Source organism: Orcinus orca, chromosome 13 (genome assembly GCF_937001465.1).
Source record: "Orcinus orca chromosome 13, mOrcOrc1.1, whole genome shotgun sequence".
Lineage (NCBI taxonomy): Eukaryota > Metazoa > Chordata > Mammalia > Artiodactyla > Delphinidae > Orcinus > Orcinus orca.
The window spans coordinates 70,374,654-70,393,143 of NC_064571.1; the positions used below are offsets into that span (position 1 = coordinate 70,374,654).

Consider the following 18,490-nt stretch of genomic DNA (forward strand, 5'->3'; position numbering starts at 1 on the left):
AAGGAAGCCAGACTCAAGAGGGTATATACTGTATGAGCCCATTTATACGACATTCCAGAAAAGGCAAAACTATAGGGACAGGAGATAGATCAGTGGTTGCCAGGGGCTGGGGATGGGAAGAACAAATGACTACAAAGGGACACAGAAGAATCTGGGGGGCATGATCAAATTGTTCTGTATCTTGATCATGGTGGTAATTACATGACTGTATGTTTTTGTCAAAACTCATAACTGTATACTAAAAAGAATGAATATTAATTACCATATGTAAGTTATATCTTGAAACTTAACGCTAAAAAAGAAAAAACGAGGTGGGGGAGCCTAGAAATGTAATCAGGAAAAGAAAAATTCAAGACAAAAAAACTGGAATAGAGGGATCGGCTGGATAGAATCCCACAAAATTTCTCACTTAGGGAGAATGCCTTAAGCTTTAAAAATATAGTAATGAGTTTACTTCTGCCCAGACTATACAATGAACTTTGATTTCTTTAACCTAATAATGATCAGACAGGAGAGCACAAAAGAACAAGGAAGAGAGAGAACAAAAACATTCAGATTAAAAGGGACTACAAATGAGGAACCAAGGATGTAGGAAAGATGCAGGGGCAAGCAGTCACCGCAGAACAGATCCCCAAACAGGGTCTGGAAAGCAATCAGTACTCACAGGCCCATGCTCTGACCTCAGATGATACGCAAGTCCAGCCTTCGATCTATATGGCTTTCCACAGTGGTGACATTTCAGGGTCATCTTCTCCAGCTCTGCAGCCCCTTTGCCACATTTTCTGACATGATACAGATATCCCATGATGCTGGTGAAGCTACTAGAGCAACTCTGAACAAAGGAGAGAGGCCTATATTATAATCTTACATATTTTTATATGATTTCTAAACTTCTAAACGGCCACATCATACAAACAGACGCTCTGATATCACTAGACCCTCTCCAGCATTTCCCATTCGCACAACTCTTCCTTGTCCCTGGCCCAACTGCTGTCCTATCTACCACCAAGTATGATATTCAATCAACTTAGTCAGCAATCAGTAAACTAGAACTGTATACCTCGTCTGTGTCACAGCTTCCTCCTTGGTCTATGATCCAACTCCACCCCAATATCAAACAGCCAGCAATATCAAAGTTCCTCACATGAGGTTACTACAATCCTCTTTATCACACTAAAGAAAGGATGACAAAGAAACTCCTTCAAACAAAGGGAAAAGGGAGAACAAATTTCTGGAGATGAGAAAGAAAATAAAGAACTGTTAATGAATTCAGGAGACCCTGAAAAACAGAAGTCGCTCTTATGCTGGAAGATGACACAAAACCAGGTCTGTAAGGGAGAAGTAGGAGACATGGAAGCAAGTAACAGAAAGACATTGACCTGAGGCTCCAGGCAGGAGTTGCTGTCTTTGGGCTCTTACCTCACGCATGCACCTCAGCTTTCCCAGTCTCTTGAGAACTGTTCGGAGACGTTCCCTCTCACTTGGCTCATCTATTTCATCTCCAGCCTTCAAGATGGGCTAGAAAGCAAGAGAAGCAGACAGGCAAATGACTCATGGACAAGACAGATACAGAAAAGAAATTCTATCATAGGAGAATCAAGGACTGGACTAGTACCTAAGCTGATGCCCATGAAATCTAAGTTATCTGACTCCTGGCTTTCTCCATCTTCTCCTAAACAGTGAAGTGAATGTAAAGGAACTAAGAGTTCAAAGCCTCTACCTCCCAGGATATGAACCTTTGGGCTAACCTAAACACAAATACCTATGTATCCACATTTCATTGTGTGTAACTCTTCTATCTAAAGGGTATTCTTACTTAACATCCCATGAAGTCCCAGAGCCTTAGCCATCTCCACTGATTTATCTACATTCATCCAAGTAAAGGCATCCAAATACCACATAGGCTCACACAGCACAGAACACACTCTTACCAAGCTATTATGATTTGCCATGACATGATACTTCATCCCTGCCAGTGAACGAAGTTGTTTCCCACAATGATGACAAGTGAACATTTCCTACAAGTAAAAAACACTGCTCAGGGTCAGGCTGTTCAACAGAGAAACAGAATGTCACAAAGTCCTATTCAACTGCTCTGGTCTGTATCTCCTTTATTTCCCAAATTCTATAATAGTCAATGAATCTCAAAATCCCAAAAGCTCATTGTCATGTCCTCAAGGGCAAAGAGGTAAAGGCTATTCATTTTCAAAATAATAAGAACTACCATTTACTGAGTGCCAGTATTTGCCAAGTAATGGGGTAGGCACTTAGCATGTAATATTTCTTTTTTTATCCTCTCATGGACTACACAAGGTAGTAACTATCTCTACTTTATAAATGAGAAAACTGAGGTCCACACATAAAAAGCTAAATGACACAACTAGTAAGTACCTGAATGAAGATTCAAACCCAAGTCTGTCAGACTCCAGAGTCTATGTTTTCTCTATGACACAATGCTGCCTCTTCTCCACAATAATCAGCATATCCAACACAGTGCCAGAGGTTTAAAGTTTGGGTAAAAAGTCATAACAGTTATGAAATGCCACAAAATATCTAACCTGTTTGCAGTTTTCCATGTGTTTCTTTAAGCCCTCTATGGTCTTTCTCCCCACTGCCTGGCAGGTAGGACAGGAGACACTGCCTTTATCCACAATTTCTAAGTACCACTGCTCCTCTAAACTGCCTACAAAGGAGAGAAAGGAACACTTACAATTTGCAGTATTCTCCAGAAACAAAAAGCACAATCCCAGATTTTAGGAAAAGTATCATAAAGTGGCTTTTCCTCTTCCTGGGGGAAAGACTCTTGCTATATATAACTTCTAGAAATAATTTTTTTCAGACAGTGAAGAGTTTCTGAAACTCCTACTCAATTCCCCACGATCAAAACCATCCAACAACCACTCCAAAGCCCAGTGGCTTAAAGAAATGAGCAATAATTTTTTTCCCAGTTTTACTGACATATAACTGTCAATGGGTAATATTTTTCATAGTAGCATATAAGAATGGGATACTGAGATATATAACAATCAGTTTGCTAAGTGTTTCCTATGTGCCTGAGACTTTGTTAAATGTTTTTATCCCATTTAATTTTCACAACAATTCTGACTGCCTTTATTATTCCTATTTAGAGACAAGGAAACTGAAGTTTGCAGAAATTAAGAGGCAGGTCAAAAAATTAATGAAGAGCCAAAACTTGAACAAACATGACTGACCTCCAAAGCCATGTGCTTAATAAGCGCCTCCCTAAAAAAATGCTTTGGTACATCATTCCTTTACCAACAACAACAAAAAAGACAGAATGAGAGAACTAGATCTCAAAAAGCTTCCAACAGAAAGCATACCTGCTGCATAAGCTGGTGGTTCCTTCCGAATACGACGAGCCTGGGCTTTGGGATTAGGCTGAGTTTTAGGCCGTTGCTTCCTCCCTGACGCAAGACAGAAACTTGAAGCCCAACACATCACCTTTTCTGACCCCTCTCTAGCACCAAAATCTCTTTCCTCTTCTTCTCAACACCCTAGGCCCCACTCCCTCAACCAAATGACTCCCTTAAGTCATGACAGAAGAAAACGGTAAAATAAGGCAGGATGGGGGGACTTCCCTGGTGGTCCAGTGGTTAAGACTCCGTGCTCCCAATGCAAGGGGCCTGGGTTCAATCGCTGGTCAGGGAACTAAGATCCCACATACCGCAACTAAGCCTACACGCTGCAACTAGAGAGCCCGCACGCTACAACTACTGAGCCTGCGAGCTCTAGAGCCCGTGAGCCTCAACCAGAGAAGCCCATGCGCCACAACTAGAGAGCCCACACGCTACAACTAGAGAAGCCCATGCGCCGCAACGAAGATCCAGCGTAGCCAAAATTAAAAAAAAAGCAAAAAAACAAAGGCAGGATGGAGGCCATTCCTTGCCAAAAAATTCAAAGGGCTCAAAAGTGCTTAAGGGCCAAAATCTAAGGTCCCTCTCCCTTTCACCTTCAGAGAATAAAGCCCAGGCACACAGTGAAAAAGAATTAGCAAAGTTACTCCCTTACCATAAAGCTTATGCTTCTTCTGAGGAAATTCTCGATAGTCTTCATCTTCTTCCTGCCTGGGTTTCCTTTTTCCTTTGGCTGATACTCCACCTGACCCTGAAATAACATAAGAAAACAAAACAAAATTTCAGTATGGTTTATATGAGAACATCTACGCCCATCTTCAAATCATCAATCACAAGACCACCAAAGAGAAAGATTATCAGCAAGCACAGGTCTTAGAGAAGTGTTTGTAACATTTTTAGGGAAGTTGGTATAATTTTTCATTAACTGACTCAACCTCCCCTTTTCCTTTTGTACTGTTCTCCATCCCAAGTGATCAACTGTTCCCTATGAAAAATAAGATCCTTCAGGCAGTGTGATTTGTTTGATCCTGATTTGAGGCTAACTGTTCAAGATAAAGGGCTACTAAGAACCCTTCAGACTATAACCACTAATAAATTCCACTTAGAATAATCCTTACACTAGCGCCTAAACCCTCAACAGAGGATCAAACTAGAACAACGGGAAAGAAAGTTCAATTCGTATGAAGAGGAAAGGCTATACCATATAACCTAGAGGAGTAAGATCAGCAGAATTTCACTCAGTAAAACAGAGGGACAGTTCATGAAGCTAAGAGTATATGACAGCCTAACACCTTAAAAAAAATTTCAGGGGACTTCTCTGGCGGTCCACTGGTTAGGACTTGGCGCTTTCACTGCCATGGCCCAGGTTCAATCCCTGGTTGGGGAACTAAGATCCCACAAGCCAAGTGGCATGGCCAAAAAAAATAAAAATAAAAATTCAACCACTAATAAGGAACACATATGTGGTACTTAATACTTTAAGAGCCATTTACAACAGATACCTCAAATATAACTTTAGAGAGTTCCCTGTCTTTGGAATAAGATACTGATACTGATACCTTCAACATGGGAAGTAGCAGCTGGCTTGATCCTTCTCATCTTCATCCAGTAGGCAGACTTCCGGAAGGAGGCTGGAAAATCACTCACCAGTTCACACGAAGAAGCAGATGACGAGCCGCTTAAGGAGTCATCATGAGGGATAGTGTACTGGAAACTATTATCCTTTATGGAGCACTGGGTCCTGCTACTAACAGGACACAAAGATAAATACCACAAAGGAGGGTCTGGAGTAAAGTTTCTATTACTTATATTACATCATAAGAAGATAACCAAGTTGGTTACCTGTGCAAAAAACGAAGAAGCCTGATAATAAAAGCAATTTAGATTGTAATTTTCTAACAATTAAATTAGTTGACCTAGTACAATATACATAATTATTATTATACTTCACTATAATCAGAAAGCATAAGCAGTCCACGTAAATGATCATTCTATAGCCCAAGTAGGCATTCCTTCCTAAATCCATCAATGAAAAGAAAGTAGTAAAATAGGGTGTTCCATGACCCTTTAGAAGATGCCCTGGATCTGTAAGCAGGTGTGTCCAGGCCTCCCTATTCCTCTGGCAGAGGAACAGTAACCACTACACCTTGATGTCAGGGCACCCTGTCTTGCTTAGGCAACTTGATACTTAGATCCCACAGCTAAAGGAAGGGTGCTATCTTGTCTGAGTTAAGCTGGCCAGAAGTCTGGTATACGGCTGGATCCAAACTTTTAAATCTAAGACCAGTCAGTATGTAGTCAACAAACATTACTGAGTAGTGACAAAGTATCTTCTAGATGGCTCAAAGTGTGGTAGAGCAGCAGTTCTCAAAGTGGAGTCCACGGATCTCTGAGACACTCCTCTTCCAGCTAACTTAACTGTGTGAGGCCTGCCTTAGATTTATGGTTTAGAAATGTCACACTCTGGATGCTGTATAAAAGATGACCCATGGAGGATGAGTGAAAGAAAGGAGAAGAGTTAGCAGTTTATTGCAATAGTACGGATAAGAGATGATGAAAGCTTGAACTTGAACTAAGGTTTCGTAGTAGAGATGATAAACTGACAGATTCAAGACAACACTTTAGAGGTACAGTTGGTAACAATTACACATAGAGGTTTGTGGTAGCAGGTAGTTGGAAGTAACAAAGGTGACCATTCTTAGGAATAAATAAAAGTAAAATGTGATAGATGCCTGCCAAGGAATATTATGTAGCTGTTAGAAGCAATAAACCATTTCTTCACATCTAGAGATACGAACATAACTAAAAAGCATACTGTTCAATAAAAAAAAAAAAACAGAACAAGATGTACACTACAATGTCAATTCAGTAAATTAAAAACAATTACACAAGTAAACGGCACTAGCTATTTTATGAGTACTCATAAATATTTAAGGACAAATATCAAACTTGTTAGTATGGTTGTCTCTGGGAGGAAGGGGATGGATGTGGGGATAGGGAAAACAAAAAATAACAGGAACTTACAAAGTCAGTATGCTACAAAAAGGGAAAATTGATTCTCAGCTCTGTACATGAGGTCCAATATTACAAATTTAATACAGAGATGTCCTGGTTCCGGCACAGTGGCACACACCCACTATGGCCCATTCCTCTTGCTGATTACAACTAAAAACTCTGGACCTCAAAAAGTAAACAAAAGCAGGTGGATTGTGGAGAACAGTTAAAACTGGAAGAAGTGAGTCACATGGGGTATGTTTCCCAGTTTTTTTTTTCTCTCACATGCAGCTTTGCAACAAGGGTGGCCCCCCACTCACAGACCAGCATGGGCAGCCTAAATTCTCATAGAAACTCCATCTTTCTGGCCTTAGAAACCAGGAAAAGGGGTCTCTATAGACTAGAGAATGTGGAGGAATCATGGAGAAGAGACAGGCAAAGAAGGTGACCTCATATTTCTGTGTACAAATCCACACAAATCACAGCTTAACTTGAGCTATGTATGTGCGGAGGATACACCCAAACCAGCTTAGCAAAGACTTTGAAAGTGAAATAAGATTTAAACAAACTACACAACTCTCAGCCTAACCCCTGAGCTACTACTGTGAGACAGATCCAAACCAATGTATCAAAAGCTTGGAAAACTGAAACAAGATTTGAAAAACCTGAAAAAGTCTCAAACTAACCCCTGAGCTCTAAACCATCACAGAAAAGACTCAAAAGAATGGAATCTCAGTTCCACTGAACCAATGCCTTCAGAAAGTAGGACAGAATTTATGGTCTGAACCTAAACAGGTTACCTGCTAGAATAAAAACAGCAACAATCCCTAGAAGATCCTAAAAAGACCCATGGTCTACACAAATAACATTCACAATCTTGAGAATAAATTCCAAAATTATGCAATTCACAAAGAACCAGGAAAATGTGAGCAATTCTCAAAGGACAGATGATAAACAGATGTTGGAAGATGATGCAGATGTTGGAACTATCAAAGCCTTTAAAGCAGCTATTATAATTATGCTCCACGATAGAAAGGAAAACACTGGAAATGAAGGAAAATGTAGGAATTATCAGCAGAAAAATAGAAATCATAAAAAAGAACAAATTAATTTTAAAACTGAAAAGTAACAAATAAAATAAAAACTCACTGGATGGGCTAGTAATAGAATGGAGACAGCAGAGGAAAGAATCTATGAACTTGAAGACAGATCAATAGAAATTATCCAATCTGAAGAACAAAGAGGACAAAAGACTGAAAAACAGTCAACAGAGCCCCAACAACCTGCGGTGTCAATATCAAAGATCTAACTTAAGCATAGTTGTAATCCCAGAAGAAGAGGAAAGAGAGATTGAGGAAAATTTTTTGAAAAAAATAATGGTGGAAAAATCCCCCAAATTTAATGAAAAACTTAAATTTACAGATTTAAGGAGCTCAACAAACACTCAATAGAAAAACACACCTAGATATATCTTAATGAAACTGTTTAAAACTGAAGATTTTTTAAAAATCCAGAAACCAGCTAGAAAAAAATGACATATTATTCAAATGATTGTGAATTTCTCAACAGAAACCAAGACAGCACAACAACACCTTTAAAATCCTGAGAGAAAAGATTTATCAATCCAAAATTCCATATTCAGTGAAAATAGCCTTTAGGAATATTTCTTCAGATGAAGAAAAACTAAGAAAATTTGTTGTCAGCAGACTGCTCTATGAAAAATGCTAAGGGAAATAATTCCAGCTGAAGGAAAAATGACACCAGAGAGAAATCTGTATTTTTAAGAATGAAGAAAGAGCAAGAGAAATGGCAAACAGCCAGGTAAATATTAAAAACTCTTTAAAGCAAAATTTTAGCATTATCTGGTAAGGTTTTCAATAAATGTAGATGTAATATATATGACAGCTATAATTTAATGGTCAGCAGGTAGGGGGTTAAAGGAATCTATATGGTCTAAGGCTTCTACATTTAAGCAAAGTGGTAGTATTTTAACTCTAAGTAGATGATGAAAGGGTAGGTATATATTGTAATTCCTAGAGCAACTACTACCAAACCTCCCCCTCAAAGGAAAAAAAAAGGGAGGGGGAGCCAGAGAGAGAGCCAAAATCAAATAGATAAATTAAAATGGCACACTAAACATTTAAATAATCCAAAAGAAGGTACAGAGGAAAAAACAGAGTAGAGAGAACAAATAATTAAATGGTAGACCTAAATCCAACCATGCAATAATTAATTAAAATGTTTACGGTCTAAATACTCCAGTTAGAAGTCAGAGATTGAGAGAGTAAATAAGAAAGCAATATCCTAGTATATGCTGCCTACAGAGGCACACTTTATTTAAATATAAAGACATATGTACATTGGAAGTAAAAAGATGAAAAAATTATACCATGCCATCAGCAAACACAAGAAGGCTGGAGTGGCCATTTTAATATCAGATAAAATAGACTTCAAGACAAACAGTATTACCAGAGATAAAAAGGGACACTTCATAATAATTAAAATGACAAATCATCAGGAAGACATAATTACTCACTGCATGTGTCTAACAATAGAGGCTCAAAGCACACAAAGCAAAACTGATAGAAAAAGAAAAGTAGACAATTCTACAATCTTGCCAGAAATTTTAAGTCCTCCTCCTCTTAGGAACTGACAGACTAGACAAAAATTGAGTAAAGACACAGAAGATCTGAACTACACTATTAGCCACCTTGCTGTAGCTGACATTTATAGAACACTACATCCAACACTATGGGATATACTTTCTTTCTTTTTTTTTTTTTTGATACGCGGGCCTCTCACTGTTGTGGCCTCTCCCGTTGCGGAGCACAGGCTCCGGACGTGCAGGCTCAGTGGCCATGGCTCACTGGCCTGTGGGATCCTCCCACACCAGGGCACGAACCCGTGTGCCCTGCATCAGCAGGCGGACTCTCAACCACTGCGCCACCAGGGAAGCCCTGGGATATACTTTCTTTTCAAGAGCACACTGTGCATTCACAAGATAGATCATATACTGGGCTATAAACTTTAAACCTAAAAAGATGAAAATCATACATGTGTTCTCTGACCACATCAGAATTAAATTAGAAATCAAGAATAGCAAGGTATCTAAAATAAAAAATAAATCTGGCAATTAAAGAATCCAATTCTAGGGCTTCCCTGGTGGCGCAGTGGTTGGGAGTCCGCCTGCCGATGCAGGGGTCGCGGGTTCGTGCCCCGGTCCGGGAAGATCCCACGTGCCGTGGAGCGGCTGGGCCCGTGAGCCGTGGCTGCTGAGCCTGCGCGTCCGGAGCCTGTGCTCCGCAACGGGAGAGGCCACAACAGTGAGAGGCCCGTGTACCGCCAAAAAAAAAAAAAAAAAAAAAAAAAAAAAAGAATCCAATTCTAAATAATTCATGGGTCAAAAATGAAATCACAAAGGAAATTCAAAAATATTTTAAGTGAATAACAACAAAAATATACATATCAAAATTTGTGGGATGCAACTAAAGCAGTACTTAGAAGGAAACTTAAAACTGTAAATGCTTATGTTAGAAAAGAAGATCTAAAATCAATAAGTTAAGATTTCATCTTAAGGTAGCTTAAAAAGAAGAGCAAAGTAAGCCCAAAGAAATAGAAGGAAGAACATAATAAAAAGGAGAAATTCACAAATTAGGAAACAGACTTTACAGAAAATCTGGTTCTTTGAAAAGATCACAAAATTGACAACACTGTAGCTAGACTGATCAAGAAAAAAAGATACCAAAGATACCACAAATAACCAATGTCAGAAATGAAAGAGGGGTTATTATTATACATCATACAGACATTAAAATAATGAGAATACTTCGAAAAACTTTATGCCAAAAAAACTGACAAATTAAGATGAACAAATTTCTTAAAAACTACAACTTGCCAAACTGACATAAGAAGAAACTGGAGGCATAAAGATCAGAAGGAAAAAAGTATAACTGCCCCTACTTGCAGATTTTTTTAACAGATTTTATTCAGTTTGTTTACAAAGATAATCTCAGAAAATATATGAAATAATTACTAGAATTAAAAATGAATTGAGGGACTTCCCTGGTGGTGCAGTGGTTAAGAGTGCAGGGGACACGGGTTTGATCCCTAGTGCAGGAAGATCCCACATGCCACGGAGCAACTAAACCCGTGCACTACAACTACCGAGCCTGTGCTCTAGAGCCCGCAAGCCACAACTACTGAAGCCCGCGTGCCCTAGAGCCAGGGCTCCGCAACAAGAGAAGCCACCACAATGAGAAGCCCACACACCACAATGAAGAGTAGCCCCCGCTCACCACAACTAGAGAAAGCCTGAGCGCAGCAACGAAGACCCAACACAGCCAAAAAATTAATTAATTAATTTTTTAAAAATGAATTTAGCAAGTGACAGGATACAAGGCTAAAATACAAAAATCAATTGTGGGACTTCCCTGGTGGCGCAGTGGTCAAGACTCCACGCTCCCAATGCAGGGGGCCCGGGTTTGATCCCTGGTCAGGGAACTAGATCCCACATGCATGCTGCAACTAAGAGTTCACATGCCACAACTAAGGAGCCCACCGGCTGCAACTAAGGAGCCCATGTGCTGCAACTAAGGAGCCTGCGAACCGCAACTAAGGAGCTCGCCTGCAGCAACTAAGACCCAGCACAACCAAATAAATAAATATTTTTTTAACAAGTGTACTCCTAGCTACTAGCAACAAGCAACGAGAAGATGAACTTGTAAAAACAATAGCATTTACAATAACAAAAAACACAGGAACCTAGGAACAAATCTAGGAACCTAGAAACAAATCTAACAAAAGCCATCCAAGAATTTTACAATGAAAACTACAACTCACTGGTGAGAGAAATTGAAGAGGACCTAAATAAATGGAAAAATATAACATGCTCATAAATCAGAAAATTCAATATTGTTAAAACGGCAATTCTCCCTAAATCGACCTATAGATTCAATACATATACCAATCAATACTCCAGCATGCTTCTTTTATAGAAATAACAAACTGATTGTAGAATTTATATAAAAAGGCCAAGAAAATATAATAGCTGAAACAATCTTGAAAAAAACAACAAAGTTAGATGACTTACCTTATCTGATTTCAGGACTTACTCTAATGCTACAGTACCAAAACAGTTTAGTATTGGCAAAAAGATAGACATACACATTAATGGAAGAGAATAATTAAAGTCCAGAAACAGACCCACACCTATACATGTTCAATTGATTTTTAACAAAGATGCCAAGGCAACTGAACAGGGAAAGGATCGTCTTTTCAACAACTGGATATACAAATGGAAAGAAATTAATATTGACCTTTATAACACACCATACATAAACATTAACTCTACATGAGCCATAGACCTGAATGTAAAACCTATAAAACTTCTGGAAGAAAGCAAAGGAAAAAATCTTTGCAATTAGGGATGGCAAAGTTTTCTTAAATAGAATACAAATAGCATGAAACATAAAAGGAAAAAAATGATAAAATTTTTATTATTTTTAATGATAAATTTAAAACTTTGGCTCTTCAAAAGACACCATTAAGAAAATGAAATGCAAACCACTGACGAGGAAATATTCAAGACACATATAACAAAAGAACTGTGTTCAGAAAATATTTTTAAAAAATTAAATTATACAATTTAACGGTGAGAGAAAACACAATTTTTTTTTTTTGGGGGGGGTGGCAAAAGACATCAACACACTTGACAAAAAAAGATATATGAATGGCCAATAAGCACATGAACAGATGTTTTACACCACTATTCATCAGGAAAATTCTCATTAAAACCACAATGAAACACAATTATACACCCATTAAATTAGCTAAAATTAGAGACTTACTCTCCTACACTGCTGGTAGGAATGTAAAATAATACCGCCAATTTAGAAGACTGACAATTTCTTAAAAAGTGAAACATTCTCCTGACATCAGACCCAATCAACCTAAGATGGTAAATTCCATCTTAATAAATAAATACTGTGTTAAGTATTTATCAAAAGAAACAAAAATATTTTTCCACACAGAGACTTGCCCATGAATGTTCACAGCAGTTTTACTGTAATACCTCCACACTGAGAATAACCCAAATGTCCCTCAAGATAGATGGCTAAACAAACTATGTTATATCCATAATCGAATTCTGTTTAGCAACAAAAACTATTCTTCATTCAAAATCATTATTCTGGGCTTCCCTGGTGGCGCAGTGGTTGAGAGTCCGCCTGCTGATGCAGGGGACACAGGTTCGTGCCCCAGTCCGGGAGGATCCCACATGTCGCGGAGCGGCTGGGCCCGTGAGCCATGGCCGCTGAGCCTGCGCGTCCGGAGCCTGTGCTCCGCAACGGTAGAGGCCACAACAGTGAGAGGCCCACGTACCACCAAAAAAAAAAAAAAAAAAAAAATTATTCTGAGTGAAACAACTCATGCAAAAAGAGGACACAATGTCTGATTTCATTTATAGAAAATCCTAGAACATGCAAACCACTGTACAGTGACAGAAAACAGGTCAGGGGGTGTCTGGGGACAGGAGTGGAGGGAGGAATGAATTGCAAAGGGACGTGAAAAAACTTTTGGGAGAGATGGAAATGTTATCTTGATTGTGGTGACAGTTTCATGGGTACTTACATATGTCAAAGATGAAGATATTGTATACATATATCTATATATGTATACAATATACTTATTGTATAAATATATGCAGTCTATTGTACTTCAATTATACCTCAATGAAGGTATAAAAAAATTTTAGTGGGAACTGGCTGTCCTCGAGGGCTAAAACACCATCCCAAACAATGGGAACTATCTGTACTAGAAAGACTTGATAGTATCAACAGGCCATTAAGAGTCAAGTCCCATCTGACTCCTCTTAGGAAACTGTCCTCAAAGAAATTTCTTTGCTGTCAATGTAGGACTTGGATATACCGACCTCCCTGCTCATGAATAAGCACGAGTATAGTGAAAAAAAAAATCAACAGTTTTAACATCTTGGGGATTAAGTCAACGTGGATAGGGAATCCCTCCCTCCAGCTCTCTTTTACTTTTAAAGGACTCAACAAAAACAATTCTCAAGTATTTTACACTACCTATCAACTCAGGGTATTTGATTATTTGTTAAAAACCAGATTGGGCTTCCCTGGTGGCGCAGTGGTTGAGAGTCCGCCTGCCAGTGCAGGGAACATGGGTTCATGCCCCGGTCCGGGAAGATCCCACATGCCACGGAGCGGCTGGGCCTGTGAGCCATGGGCCGCTGAGTCTGCACGTCCGGAGCCTGTGCTCCGCAACGGGAGAGGCGACAACTGTGAGAGGCCCGCGTACCGCAAAAAAAAAAAAACCCTAATCTCAAACTTCTCTTTCCATAAATATGACAAGAAAAAGCTTTGACTATCATAATTGTAGTTACTTTAAAATAACCTGTTGTGTGTGGTACTTTCAGTCTCAGCTTCAGATCACAAAGATGAGAAGTTTAACCTATTTTCAACTCCTTTCTGATCTACCAAGAATTTTTAAGAGCCCCTAGTTCACTCTCTAGGTGCAAATATTTAGATTTCATTAGAAAAGTATTTTACATTCAACTCAGTATCCTTTGCAGCCTTTTTTTATTCTACCCAATCCTTAAATACTGATGTTTTCCATGGTTTCATCCTCTACTCTCTTCTAGTCTCATTTCTCATGGAGGATTCTCAAACTTCACAATATCCTAGGAGTCCAGTTAAAAATAAGGATTCTGATGCCCTAACTCCAATGATTCTGATTCTGATTAATAGATGAGGGCCCATTAATCTTTACATTTCTGAACAATTACCCACTTGCTATTCCATTAAATCCTTTTACCCATTCACATTCTTTCTTCTGAAAAACAAAAACAAACAAAAAAACAAAACAAAACCCTTTTCCTTCTGGCTAACTGTATTATTCCTTGACTTTCAAGTCTGTTTAGGAGTGATTTGCTATGGCAACCCTTCCCTTCCAAATATCACTCCCCTTCCCCAAAGGCTATACTAAATTCCTGTTTAAAAACATTTCATTAGGGGCTTCCCTGGTGGCGCAGTGGTTGAGGGTCCGCCTGCCGATGCGAGGAACACGGGTTCGTGCCCCGGTCCGGGAGGATCCCGCACGCCGCGGAGCGGCTGGGCCCGTGAGCCGTGGCCGCTGCGCCTGCGCGTCCGGAGCCTGTACTCCGCAACGGAAGAAGCCACAGGGGTGAGAGGCCCGCGTACCGCAAAAAAAAAAAAAAAAAATTTCATTACACTGTATTGTGTGGATCTCCTTGCCTAAATAGGTTAGACTCTTAGTTGTGTATTTTTCATGTCTGTGTATCTAACCTACCACAGAGCTGGCACAAAGCAGATATTTAGTAAATATTGTATGAATGAATTAATCCCTTCCAATGAGTATCTCCTTAACAAGAACCTTTTTTGTATTAACAAATATGGTAAAGCTTAGCACATTCAGTAAACAATATAATAAACCAGTCTTGAAGCCAAGTAGCTTACAGTCATTTTTATCAGTCCTTCCCAAGTTCATCAATGTATTCATGAGTACATATTTGATGTCTAAAGAAATGCAGGGCTACACTGAGTCACACATTCCATTTTTATTATAATTCGTACTTTTTTTTTTTGCAAGCGAAGTTTTCCTCCTCCACACTAGGATTAGACCTGCACTGTCCAATCAGGTGGCCACTAGTCACAGGTGGCTATTTAAATTAATTAAAATACAATTTAAAATTCAGCTCCTCACTGACGTAAGCCACATTTCAAGCGCTCAACAGTTATACGTGGCTAGTGGCTACAGTACTGGACAGTGCGGATACACAACATTTTCATCATCACGGGAAGTTCTATTGGACAGCGCTGGCGACACAATTATAAATGGATCGCACAAAACCTCACTTACTTCTTAGCTCCCACGATCCTCGTGCTCCTCTGCTGCTTAAAGGATGTGGGTCCCGGGGTCTAGCAAATTGCAAGCACATGAGTAAATGCTAGGGGCCTCTGAACCTTAACCACAAAAAGACGAATCCCCCTGTGCCAAGAAATGAAGCTCTCCCGGGGCTACTCCCTCAAACGGAAGAAGGCAAGACTTTTTATGAAAAATGTGCCGCCCTATCTTCCTACAGGGTCAAGGCAGGTGACAACGCTAGAGCCTTCATCTCCCCCATTCTCAAAGCCCTGTCCTAGAAAGAAGCTCTAAAAGGGAGACAGAAAGCGAGGACAACGGATATGGGAGGCATTGGGGATGTAAAAGGAATAGAAACTAACGGCAATCTGACGAGGAACTGAGTCCAAGGGGGTGGGGATCGGGCAGCAGAAGTGGGGGGAAAAACGAGGGGGCTGGTATATCTGACCTAGAAGGGTGGGGCCTGCGATGGGCTCTGATAAAACCAACTCTGAGCAGGGGACAAAAGCGAGGGACCGCGTGTGGCGGGCTCGACAGCGCTACCCCTAAACCGTAACGGTCAAACCGAGAAACTCACGGCGGGCACTGCACCGAGTCTGGAAGACATCACTGCCTCTCCACGCCTAACAAATTCACCCAAGGGCTCCGGCCAGATCAACGCCACTTCCGCTCTCCTCTCCGCTCCCGGATGTGGAGTCGGCGCGCCGCGAGCCCCGTGCCTAACGTCTACTTCCGCCTCTCAGCTTCCGAGGGGGCTGCGGCAGGGCGAGTCACGTGACCAGCCAGCCCCCCCCCCCCCCCCAGACACCCCCGCCCCCCACACACTTCCTCTGAGACCCCGCCCCGAGAGTGCGCTTTGGGACTCGGGAAATTGGGGCTTGGTGGTTTGAACCGCTGTGTGGCCTCGGAGTCCGTCCGTCTCGTTCCCTCCGTCTGCACTACCTCTCCTGCCCCTCCACGACCCCATGCTCCACCGGGCACGACGAGTGGTCTTTCTAGGTGCACAGGAAGGTCAATTATTACCCGTTTATTTATCTTAGGGAAATGACAGAGCCATTCCCGCCTTCCCTCCCTCCCTCCCCTCAGGTAGAAACTCTTTTATTGCTGAGGGCGCAGAAAGTGGAAGCCAGTGGCTGAGCAGGAAAGAAGCCACGAAAAGGCAGCTTGATGGAGACTTGAGTGAGGCAATGAATAACTGGGGCGGGTCTCTTCCCATCTTCTAGCGTCAGGCCTCCAAACTTGCCCTCCCTTGGGTATTTTTTGGTGTGGTCTTTAGGAAACATGTTTGAGTTACTCCTGAAATCTTTACCTAAACTATATCTGGGCTTCTCGCTAGGTGAGCTGTGCTTGAGTCTCTCCTGCAGGGGACTTCGGTGGCTTCTCTCAGAGGGACTGTGTCCACTCTTCAGAATGACTGTGTCTGCCCCTTTCAGAGGGTCTGTACGGTCTTCTCTCAGAAGCACTGTGTCCTCTCCTCTCAGAGGGACCGCGACGGGTTTTCTCAAAGAGTCTGTGACATCTCTCAGAGGGACTGTGGCATCTCCTCTCAGAGGGACTGCGACATCTCCTCTCAGAGGGACAGCGACATCTCTCAGAGGCCCTGTGGTGGCTCCTCTCAGAGGGACTATATTGGCTACTTCCAGAAGAATTCCATGGGGTTATTTCCCTACAGAAGCTGTGGTGGTTTCGTTCCTTGTGTGTGGGTTTTTCTTTAAGGTGACTGTGTGAGGTTCTGTTCATAGGGGAACCATGTAAAAGTCTCCCTCCAGCATGAACTCTGGTTCCTGGTTTGGAGTTCTTGGACTCCTGGCTAGAGACTTCATTTCTGTTAAAGTTTTTCTTAGCTCTGCTATTACTCTCATTTTGAACAGGACCCAAGGCTGGCTGCTTGAGGTGTTTTTGAGAGTGGTACTTCTTTGGGAAACTATGGGCTTGGCAGTTGTATAGGTCTGGGTTGGAAAGAGCTATTTCCTGTTGGTTGTTGAGCTGATCTGAATTGGTCTGTTTCTCCCCACAATGTGCTCTCCTCCTTAATGGTTGGGTCTGTTGGCCTTAGCTTGAGAGTTGGCATCGTGTGTCTTTTGGTATCTCTTGATAAGCAATAGTCTCTGGCTTTTTGTTTTGGAAGGTAGTTTTTGCTTAACCAGAAATGGTCTGGCCGTGTCCTGTCCTCAGGCTTCTGCCAAACCTGTAGTGGGATAACTGAGGACATGGAAAGGAGACGTGACCCATGAGCCCCCCCACCCCCAGCAAACTAGGGGCTGGCGAATAAGCCAGAACTGCAAACAGTCCTGATTGCTTTGAGCCCCCGCCGGGAAACCGGGGGCATGCGAATAAGCCAGAGTTGTGAACAGTTCTGAATGCTTCGAGTGCCCCCCGGCAAACCGGGGGCCTGCAAAAGAAGCATTGAGTGCTTTGGGCACTGATCCATGAGATGTCCTCAGTATAATCAGAGTGCTGGGAACGCAAGGAAATGTCCTTGTGCTACTTCAGTATAATCAGAATAATGGTGGGAACTTTGTGCTGTTCCTGTGCTCAAGGACGAAGCACGGCAGGTGCTCACGAAAGCCAATTATTGCTTGTATAATTAATAAAAACATAGGTTGCTGCTTTGGCACTTCTGAAATGTTAAGAAAACAAGTCTTAAAGTGTAAATCTAGATAATGCTTTAATAAAAGTTACCACAGCAAGACAGACTGCGCTGTTTTGCCTGAGCGAGCAGCAGCCCTCTACTGCTGTGCTTTGGCACAATTCATCTCGTGTGATGAGCTTACTTTCGGCCCTGTCCTAAGAAACTACAACATTTGGCGCCCGAACAGGGACCTGAAGGTAAGTAATCGCGTGATCGCGGGACCGAAGGGGAAATTGGTCTGCTCAGAGTAAGAGAAACCTTCGGCAACAGTAGAGTAACTGTAATGGGGAATTCCCATTCAGTAGAATTTCAATATAGTAAACTCCTGAAACAGTTATTATGGAGTTGAGGAGTAAAAGTGAAACAGGAATCATTTGATGAATTGTTTGCGCTGGTACGTAAACATTGTTACTGGTTTCAACCTACTGGTCATAACCAGTTAAAAGTTTGGAAACAGGTTATGCGAGCCTTAAGAAGATCTCATCAGCATGGAGACCCTATATCTGTCCGTGTTTGGTCTCTTTGTAAATTAATTTCCCTTGCCCTGGAACCATTACAATCTGAAACGGAAAGTGACAATGGGGCGCGT

General features: G+C 41.2%; 1 protein-coding gene and 1 non-coding gene across 6 annotated transcripts in view; both read right to left on the reverse strand.

Annotated features, from left to right (window-relative positions):
- ZNF512 (zinc finger protein 512) overlaps positions 1-16,000 on the reverse strand; it is a 35,254-nt gene extending 19,254 nt beyond the window's left edge. For 2 of the 5 annotated variants that reach the window (XM_033425172.2, XM_004268151.4), the window contains exons 1-9: positions 15,847-16,000; positions 15,267-15,325; positions 4,934-5,121; positions 4,030-4,125; positions 3,342-3,425; positions 2,559-2,683; positions 1,932-2,018; positions 1,420-1,518; positions 665-832 (exon numbers count right to left, since the gene is read on the reverse strand). In XM_033425172.2, coding sequence (XP_033281063.1) covers positions 665-832; positions 1,420-1,518; positions 1,932-2,018; positions 2,559-2,683; positions 3,342-3,425; positions 4,030-4,125; positions 4,934-5,121; positions 15,267-15,325; positions 15,847-15,876 — 936 coding nt within the window. In that variant the 5' untranslated portion in view covers positions 15,877-16,000. The remainder of the gene's footprint in view (positions 1-664; positions 833-1,419; positions 1,519-1,931; positions 2,019-2,558; positions 2,684-3,341; positions 3,426-4,029; positions 4,126-4,933; positions 5,122-15,266; positions 15,326-15,846) is intronic. The other 3 variants (XM_033425171.2, XM_004268152.3, XM_033425173.2) reach the window with 3 other exon arrangements.
- A 184-nt stretch (positions 16,001-16,184) lies between these two features.
- LOC101276503 (uncharacterized protein C2orf16) lies at positions 16,185-17,470 on the reverse strand. Its single transcript, XR_004482400.2, has one exon. It is a non-coding gene; the product is annotated as an uncharacterized protein C2orf16 (transcript).
- Positions 17,471-18,490: the final 1,020 nt, after the last annotated feature.